Here is a 10,554-nt window from a genome sequence, read left to right as displayed (position 1 = left end):
GCGGGGCAAGCAGGGAAGAATTGAAGGTGCTTGCCCTCAGCAGTAGCATGGTGTGTGTGCGCGCACGCGCTCATGTTCACAGAATAACACTGAGTTAGCAAGAGCTCTATGTAAATGATAATAGCAAAGAGCATTTTAATGGGAAGAAAGATGTAGAGGGGCCTCTGGCACTACCAGATACCAAAACAGAGCATGAAGCCACAAGGTCAAAGTGCTTTCTTCTGTAGGAATGGAGAGTTCAGAGGCAGACTCAGAATGACAGGTTTTCAGGGGTAGAGGTTTGCAAGCAGCCTGATGAAAAAAGAACATTCCTGACCTCATCCCCCAGCAGCCCGGGAATCCAGGAGACAGTGACTAGACTGGTAATCCCATCAACCCCTGGGGAGCCAAGATCTGAAAGAACACATTCTCCTCCACAGGGGAGCTTGTTTCTAAATTATAGCAATATGCTAAAGCAAAAGGCTTCTTCATAGATGCACAGCCTAATAAAATGCTCACTGATTCTCTGGACAACATAAGGGGCCCTAACTTCATCAGAGTTCTCTCATGCTGAAAAGTGAATCAGTGAAAGAAGTAACCAGACCTACTGCAGAAGCTCAGCTTACCCGGGAAGTCAGATATATGTGTGTGCATATACATATGTATGTATATCTATATCTATATCTATATCTATCTCTATCTGTATCTATATAACTATAGATAGATAATATCAAGATAACATACATTAAGACATATGAAGATAATATATAAGATACATATATAAAGATACAATATATTAAAATAATATATATTAACTACATATATTATGATATATATGGTAAATAGCAAAGCCATGGAAAATGTGGTAGTTTTTTCTACATAGAAACTAAAACTCTATCATAGCCAACCTCACACACGAACAAAGCAAAAAGAAGGCAGGAGAATTGGGAGAGCAATCTATGAAATGTTTGAGACAGGAGTATAATATTTTCTAAATGTAAAACATTTAAGTATCAATGACAAATAACCACAAATAGAAAAACAGGCACCGGGCGCTCAGCCCCTGATCACAAAAGGAGAGTCAGCGACGCATATGAAACACTCGGCAGGTTACGTCCTCTGACCCAGCAAGGCCGACTCAAGATGTGTGTCCGAAGCAAGAATAAATTTAGCAAAGATGTGTGTCTAAAAATGTGCAAGTGTTTACTACAGCGTTATTTTTAGTAACAGGAATTGGAAACAGTCTTTATTCGTATCTCGGAGGACGAATTCAATTCGCTGTGGTAAATGCAGAGAACGGAATGTCCCCGCCCTTCAGTGGGTGTGCAGTGAGAGTCTGTGAAATATGATGTGAAGCACCTTTTTCAGACAAAATAAGACAACGCACGAAGCACCTGGACAGGGCTCCTACCTGGCCAGGAGCCCACGCCCAGCCTCTCACCTGGAGGTAGCATTGCAGGCTCAGGTGGCTGTGGCAGGCTCCCGTGGGCGCATCCCCTTCTTCCTCCTGTTTACAGCTCCCCTGGCTGATGGCCTCAAGGCTTCAAGGACAGAAATACTTGCAGGAACATTTCCAGGACTCCTGGCCTCCAGTATCAAGCCTGAGGCGTAGGAAGTTCTTTAGAAACTTGTTCTCAGTGACACCAGGAAACAGCAGACAGGCAGGAGGGACAGGGACTTGCTGATATCAGGCTTCTATCTCTTCCCCCCAGCCATCCGCTGACAGCTCATGCCTTTCTCCTCTAGAACTCCCGGGACTTCAATGCTTTTCCCTCTGCATTGTGGTTAGTTAGTGAGGAGAGAGCCCCGCCTCCACTGTAAGCAAAAGAATGTGGGCTTTGCAGAGACTTGAGTTCAAATCCAGCCCACCTTGACTCGTTGTGGGGCCTCCAGTCGCAGCACTTTCATGGCAGCACAGACCCTACAGAGCCAGGGTGGGCACCCAGGGAGGCAGACCCCACCCCGGGGCCCCCCTGCCAAGTGTGCCCCACCTTGGTAGGACTCAGCAGGGACCTTTCTCAAGAGAATGAGAAGTAAGCTGAAAACAAACTCGGGTTCTCTCCTGACTCAAAGTCAAGCCTACGATTGGGCATGCGGAGTGTGAAATCTGACACATTTGGCTCATTGAAGCCACTTTACTAAGTTTCCCATTTGCTTACATCTCTGCAACCACGTTTTCCTCTCCTCCCACTCCTGAAGCCACACTCCCTGATCTCTAGGGACCTTTTCAAGTCTCCCTTCCTGTAATGTTTCTCTTCATCCTGAGCTCCAGCCCGCCATTCTCTCCCTTCATCTCCTCCCAGAGGAACCATTCCACCCTGAACAGAAAGCTAAGGTGTCCTCCAAGTTCAAAGTTGCACAACCATGGGCACGACTACGTAAACAGACGTTCCTTTACCAACATCGATCAGATTTTAGATGTCTGCATAAACAGACTGGAACTCTTTATCTTCCTGCACTTATGAAAACCAGAAATTAAAATATCTGTTATCTTTTAACTGGAATGCTAAGATCCTCTGGCTCACAGATTACCATCCAGGATGCATTTCATTCATGGAGGCTACAAAATCCATTTCCCTCCTGCTGCAGCCCACCCTTGACGTCATCTCTGAGTCACCTTTTTTAACCCCTCGTATTCACTCACTACATACTGAAATGTGCAAGAAACTATTTTTAAAAGCAGCCTCTCCACCTGCATGCTCCCCATCCTGGTCCCCAAAGCACCCATTTGGGTCAGAGAGGCACCTCCTGGCTCCCCCACACCTGCCCTTGGGTGCACTTTCCTAAGAATGACTTTCTGAGTGACGACATTGGCAGGTGCTTTTCCGGTCACCTCACTCAGTCCTTCGACATAAACATCACAGGGAGTGACTACTGGATCCCACTACGTGCCTACACTTCCCTGATGCTTTACATCAGGGGTCCTCAAACTACGGCCCGCGGGCCACATGCAAATACAAATATTGTATTTGTTCCCGTTTTGTTTTTTTACTTCAAAATAAGATATGTGCAGTGTGCATAGGAATTTGTTCATAGTTTTTTTTAAACTATCGTCCGGCCCTCCAACGGTCTGAGGGACAGTGAACTGGCCCCCTGTTTAAAAAGTTTGAGGACCCCTGCTTTACATGTTTCATTCGTTAACTTTTTAAAAACCTTAGACAATAGGGATGGCTACTGTTCTCACATTTGAGGACATGGGGAGGGGTGCCGAGGACGGAGGGTCTGCTCCCAGCTGGGGGTTGTCTTCATGAGCGGGGGTGGGGATGGAGAGAGGCCCAGGCTGCAGTTGGTGCAGAAGCAGCCATCACCCTGCTGAGCTGCAGAGGGGTGGGTGTGGTTTGACGAAACTGAGTAGTTAAGCAATTTGCCCATTGTCCCCACAACATTTTGTAGCAAAATCAGGATTTGAACCCAGATGTTTGATGGTAGAGCCTACACTTTCACCTCAACAACTCACAGCAGCAAAGAAGCCAACTGAACTTAGGTGAACCCACGGTTTCTCAAACCAAGGTGGGCGGGGCGGAGTGCCAGGCAGTGCCCCAGGGAAGGAAATTGGAAGGAGCTAACAAAACTACATATGCATGTGCCCTTAGACCCAGCAATTCGAGTCCTAGGAGTTGTTTGTGAACATGGATTTCCACAAGTACAACTCAACATAGGAACAGGTTTTGAATAACTGTGGCACTATTTATAACAGCAAAACATGGGAGCAGCTTAATACTCACCCATGAGAAGCTGGCTGAATAAACTGAGATATATCCATGTAATGGGATACTAAAAAGAGGGAGGAAGAGCCCTCTGAACTCAGAGAGTGACTTCTGGGATATATTTTAAATTTATTTTAAAGTTATATATTTAAAAAAGTACAGAAGAGTGTGTACAGCATGCTGCCCTTTCTATAAGAAAAGGATACTTTAAGAAAAAAGAAGTATAACTATCTATTTCCTTATTTTTGTAAGAAGTGATCTAGAAGAAATAAATCATAAACCAATGACAATATTTGCATGTGGGGTTGGTGGGAAGTGGGTGGGGTGTACAGATAGGAATGGCACTTCTCTGAGCGTACCTCTTTACGTGATTTTGACTTGTGAGTTATGTACGTGTTTTATATAGTCAAAAGACAACATAAATAAAAGGATGAAAAAAATCAAACCAAAATTTACTACAAACAATTTTATCTCTAAGCTTTAGTGCTAAAGCCATATTCTAAACACCAAAATAATTGCAAAAAGAAAACAATATGCCAAAAAAAAAGCAATCTTGGACTTTACTTAGTAGTAAAGTAGGACCAGCTTGTTGGTTGTGGCCCTCGTCACTCATCTAGTGATTCTAAAACTATTCTGTGGAAGTTGTAGGGCAGAGGAAACGAGTAGATATGTTTACTCTGGTGTCGTAGAGAACCAGGAGCCTCACTGTGAGGAAGATACACAAATATGGAGTGTGGACAGGAGAAGAGGAACTCTGTGTTCCTGAGCTAATACTGACATTATTGGGGTGAACTTGTGGGGGCTAGAAACGTGTTTCCTAGCTCTGCGCACTTTTGATGGGCCCAGAGCAGTGACAGCCCAGTAGGCACGCACACACCCACCCACCGCCCACCCCGGCTTGGTTTCTAGACCACATCCTCTAGCAAAGAACCCGGGCTCCTTGAGAAACCGCTGACTGTGGCTGGGACAAGGAAAATGCAGGACCCCTCTCTAACTCTGTCTGGGCCCAAAGTAAAAAAGTCCCTGTGCAAAGCACACAGAGCACCGCCCCCTCTGCAGCTCAGCAGGTGTCGGCTGCTTCTGCACCACCTGCAGCCTCAGCATCTCTGCACCCCCACCTCCCATCATGAAGACGCTGCACCCAATTCGGAGCAGACTCTCCTTCCTCGACACCCCTACCCAGCTCCTCACCAAGTGAAAGTCTACAACTAACAGCTCCAACAGCAGTGCCCTGCGCTTTACCATCGTGGGTGGGCAGCAAGTGTCAAAACACCCAACTTTGTTGCACTCCTGGCTGTGTTTCTGGTCTTGAATGAGGGGTCAACACCTCCATCCCAGGACCCTCCAGCACACATACACATGAGATAAACCATGTGTAAATTTATGCTCTGAAACACTTTTTGATGATGATGGTGCTGGACCATGCTTCTGGAGCCTCTTCTGAGATTCATACAGCAGATGGCCTTTCAGAATACATTCCACCTGGTGCCTTCCACCTCGCTCTGCTGGTCCCTCGTTCTCAAATCTGTTTTTTCTTATGCCACATTCCTAAATAACAAGCCTGTTCCATTCCTTCTTGGTTTCTCTACTTTGCACATTATCTTTTGCCCCCTTGTAGTATAGTGTCTCTTGTATATGTGAAACGTCTGTTCAAACTCAGACCAGGCAAACGGTGATGGAGCGATTGTTCAGAAATGCGGGTGCACCTTCTCCTGAGCTGTCTGACCCTCATCGGACACTCTGGGGACGGAGCCTTGTTCACAAAATACTGCACAGTCCACAGTAGATGAGGTGTCTTCTTTCACGCACGTCCACGTTACTTCCTCCTCCCACCCTCATGGCTTTTTAAAGTTGGCATTATTGGTGACATCATCATGATATGTAAATGCTGATCACTCCTTTTTTGTTGTTGTTGTTAATTCTCACCCAAAGATATTTTTCCATTGATTTTTTTTTTAGAGAGAATGGAAAGGCAGAAGGGGGAGAGAAACATTGATATGAGAGAGACATATCAGTTGGTTGCCTCCCACACCCACTCGGACCAGGGCCAGGAATCAAACCTGCAACCCAGGTAATTGATCTTGACTGGGAATCAAACCTTTGGTGCCCATGCCAATGCTCTAACCACTGAGAACACTTGCCATGGCCGTTCATCCCTTTTTTGAACACGGTATTTTTGTTTTTGTTTTATTGCCACGTGCCGTCCTGTCTCTTCTTAAACATGGGACATTCTCTGGCCACGGTGTCCACACCATGAACACCAGGCTCTTGAACCCCCCTGCAAATATCCCAGCGTGGTTTTGCAGCAAGAACCACAGCTGGAAGGGCATGAGCTCTGCTGAGAATGAGGAATCATCCCAGAATCCACGCAGCTCAGCCACAGTATGTCTGGACAAGGGCCTGACGCATCCCTGAACTTGAGTCTACTTGTAGTGTTCATCTCAACCATGCGTCTTTGTTAGCTGGGTCCACTAAAGAGGAGCTGGGTTCGGGACCCTCACTGTTTAAGTAAATCTGGCACTAGATAAGACATGAATTCCCTCCTTGTATTACCAATAGATGGGAGAAAAGAGCCTGCACCACTTTTATGTGGCTCTGTAGACAGTGTTACCTTAATTTTGGAGTGCTCGAAATACATCAGCAGCATTCTATATTTGATCACATGATGGACACAGAGACTTCTTTTACTTTAGCAACCACAGAATGAAGTTGGGTTACTTCTCTGAGTCCAAAGATCTGAGGCCCTTGGAGAGGAGGTGGAGGCAGAGAATGAAGAAGGACCATTACAGGGTGTGCTCTAGTGCTGGCCATCACGAAGTGCACTCAGCTAGGCTGCAATTTTGACAAGGTCCGCTGGTGTGAGGGCAAAATTTTTGCCCACTGAAGATTTGAAAACATTTTAGAAGAGCTGATGAACATAAACTCCTTATAGTATAGTTTTTTTTTTTTTCAACATCAATGACTTATCTCTTCATTAGTTCTTAATTCACATAAACCTCCATAAAAATCTACGGACAGAAAGACCAAAAAAATTCTCCTAAGTTTTTGGGGCTTCGGCAATCCCCATACATCCAGCTGTGACTGTTTGTCAATCACTGAGGTTGTATGATCACTGCCCATCATCTTAAGCAACTGGAGTTAAAAGGGAAAGATTGTAGTGCAGGGATGTGAAGGAAATCTGAATTCCTCTGGGAGGGGGCATCCCTTAGATCTTCAAGGACATGAGAAAGGGAGGCAGACAGTGGGAAGGAGCAGTAGGAATGAGACAATCGTTTGCAAGGAGACCTGGGGTCTTCCAAGGAGAGGCGATCACTGATGTCAGAGGAGGTGGTGATATGACATTTGGGGAAAGTACATAGAGGAAAAAAAGCTGAAGAATGTTTACAGTAAAACTAAACCGAAAATAACACCACATTTGAAAAGGGTCCTTCAAAGTTCAGAAGACAGATCTTAGGGTGGGTTCAAGTTCTCAGAAATGAGAACTAGTTCACAGCTGTGTGGAAGTAAAAGTGAAACATAAGCCCTTGTCACAAATGTTTTCAAGATAGCAACCATTCAATGATGGACAGTAAATAATAATATTTGTCTTCTATACAACAGAGAACCAACAAGGTATGCTAGATAAGATCTGGAGACTAATAATAAAAATTTAGGCGCCATGAAATGCTATTAGGGTTCCACAAGACACACACACACACACACACACACACAGAGAGAGAGAGAGAGAGAGAGAGAGAGAGAGAGAGAGAGAGGGAGATTTCAAATATCTGAAACGTCTCACCTAATAAATCAAGCAGAAGGAAGGAAATCAGTTTTCTGGGCGCTTGGGACCTACTTCTCTGATTATGGAATAGAACTAGATCAGCAGTCATTTCCTTTTTAACTTAGTAACTGTAATAACTTGACCTGTGCTCTTATCAGCAATGAGCAAAGGGGAGACAGACCTTTAACTTTCATCAGGCTGTAGAATAATAACACACATTCAGCTTTTTCAGAAAGTGAAGGTGGTGATCAAATGTTTGGCATCTGACTGTAAAATTAGTTTGAAGATCACTGTATAATCAGAAATGCCTTACTTGTGGAGCCAGTTGTCGAACTCAAACAGGAGTAGGCGTCATGGCCCAGCATAAGGTGACAGGGTCCAAGTAAGGGCACCTGCAGAGGAGGGCAAGACTATTTTACGCTAACAAATTTGTTAGTAGGGTAAATCTTATATTGTATGTTTTTATAGCACACACACACACACACACAAAAAAAAAACAGTTCTACTACTATCAGTTTCGGACTGCTGGATACTGTTATCATTCATTCATTTTGATTGCTGTATAATATTCCATTGTGTGAACTACTTACCCATTGACTTTCCCACTGATGGATACTGGAATGTTTCTAAATCTTCATTATTGTACAGGGCACTGCCATTAACATATTATACGTATCTCTTGATGCTCATACTCAAGAGTAGTTTGGGGGTATGTACCTGGGAGTAAAACTGCTGGGTTATTATTTGTTAATGTACAACTCAAGGAAGTAATACCAAATTGTCTTTGCAACATGGTTGCAATTACACTTCCTTCAGCAATGTGTAAAAAGCTCCTGTGGAACTATATCCTCTCCAACACTTGTTGTCAGACTTCTTACTTTTGTTAGTCTGATTGCAGCCTTAATTTCTATTTCCTTAAATGAAAACGATTTTGAAGATCTTTCTATATGGGTATTGGCCACATGAATTTCCTTTCCTTTGAAGTGCCTGCTCATAATTCTTGCCTATTTTTTCATTAAATTTCTTATGTTCTACTTATTGATTTGTATAAGTTCTTTACATGTTGTTGATATTAATCCACTATCAATAGCATATAGTACAAATATTTCCCTCAGTTTATCACTTATCTTTTCAATTTCTTTATGGCTTTTTAAATAACAAAGTTACTTTATGTTAAAATGTGTCAATCTTGTCTATTATATTCAATGTTTATTTTTATCTTGTTGAAAAAAATCTTTTCTAGCCAAGTCCAAAATATAGTAATATTGTCTATTAAGGGTGTTAATGTTTTGTCTTTGACATATCAGTCCTTAAGTCATTTGGAATGTATCATGTTGTGAAGGAATTCAACATCATCCTTTCTTATGACTTACATTATTTTTTTATTAGTCAAATTATTGCTATTACGTCATGCACTTCAGACATCTATCAATTTCCATAAATGTTTTGCTTATCCCTGCAGACAGTTTTAATTACCACAATTTCATAGTAAGTTCTAAAGCCTGGTAAGGTAAATGCCCTCTTCCTGCTATTCCTCATCAAAAATATTCTGGACACCTCAGATGTTTATTCTTTCGTGTAAACTTCAGAATAATCTCATTAAATTCTATAGGGAATACCCTATTAAAATTTTGACTGGAAATGCATTAAATCTGCCCATCATTTTGGAAAGAACTGGCAGTTAATACTGTAAAACAATAACCCTTTGGGTGTTCAGAGATGCATCAGGATGCCGAGAGCTCAGCGTACATAGATGGGCCTTCACTCTACTGTGACATCTGGGGCCTCCGCTGGGACGATGTAAAGGCTGGGGTGACTAGCAGCTGGGTGCTGGGGTGACTAGCAGCTGGGAGCTGGATTCATCTGAAGGCTCATGCATACACATGGCCGGCGGTTGAAGCTGGCTGTCACCACACCATTCGTGGCCTATGTGACTGCTTGACTTTCTCACACAACAGGAACTTGGTTCCCAAAGAACTGGAAGTTGTATTAGCTTTTATGGTCTCACCTTAAAATTACAAAGAACCTCTTTCTGGAGGGAAGAAGTATCCAAGTCACTTAGAAGAAAGTAGGTGGGAGAGGTGATATTGTTGTGGCCATCTCTGGAAAACACAACTTGTCACATGAGTCTTGCTGTGTCCTCACCTGCTATCACTCTACCTTTTCAAGTCTCTTAAAATATGACTTAAACATTTCTAAAATTCCCTGTAGAGATAGGGCATATTTAGATTTACTACTGAGTATGTTACATTCTCCATTCTATTGTCAGTGACATCTTTTTTAGTTGCTTGTGATGTGCAGAAATGCACTTGTTTTTGAATCCAGCCACCTTATTAAACTCTGACTTTTAAAAATAATTCATTTTAAATTGTTTTGACTTTTTAATGTAATTATCATCTGTAAATAATACTTTTATTTTTCCTTTCTAATTTTATTCTAGTCTATTTTTTTATCTCACTTCACTGAAAAATCTCAATATAAGTGGTAATAACAGGCCTCCTTATGGCATTCTTTAGTTGTAAGGGAATGAACAACTTCTGTTCCCCTATTTAGAATGATATTGCTCTATGTTTTTATACATAGCCCCCCAACTGGTTAAGCAATTCCATCTACTTCTAATTCACCAAGAGATTTAATAACTCATTATAGCCCAGCCAGCATGGTTCAGTGGTTGAGCGTCGACCTATGAACTAGGAGGTCATGGTTCGATTCCCGGTCAGGGCATATGCCCAGGTTGCAGGCTCAATCCCCAGTGTGGTGTGTGCAGGAGGCAGCCAATCAATGATTCTCTCTCATCATTGATGTTTCTAGCCCTCTCCCTTCTTCTCTGAAATCAATAAAAATATATGTAAAAAGAATAACTCATTATAGTCAAGACTATTTCTGCATCTACATATAAGTGCATAGATATAGATATAGATATATAGATATAGATATAGATATAGATACAGATATAGATAGATATATATGGCTAAGTGACCGACCATATGTCCGTCCGACCTGTACATGTAGATGCGCACTGGCAATTTAAAAATAAACATTGACTTGTGTATACGCGATACATATAAAGTTCTTGCTGGTGCCAATTGTGCGCATATGTTCCTT

General features: G+C 42.7%; 1 protein-coding gene across 1 annotated transcript in view; it reads right to left on the bottom strand.

The window, feature by feature from the left end:
- Positions 1–1,659, bottom strand: part of CD226 (CD226 molecule) — a 57,493-nt gene extending 55,834 nt beyond the window's left edge. The window contains 1 exon segment of the mRNA XM_015562768.1: positions 1,421–1,659. Coding sequence (XP_015418254.1) covers positions 1,421–1,433 — 13 coding nt within the window. The 5' untranslated portion in view covers positions 1,434–1,659.
- Positions 1,660–10,554: the final 8,895 nt, after the last annotated feature.

This window comes from Myotis davidii, unplaced genomic scaffold (genome assembly GCF_000327345.1).
Source record: "Myotis davidii unplaced genomic scaffold, ASM32734v1 scaffold96, whole genome shotgun sequence".
Lineage (NCBI taxonomy): Eukaryota > Metazoa > Chordata > Mammalia > Chiroptera > Vespertilionidae > Myotis > Myotis davidii.
The sequence above is the reverse complement of the archived record's forward strand: the minus strand, read 5'-3'. Positions and strand labels throughout refer to the sequence as shown.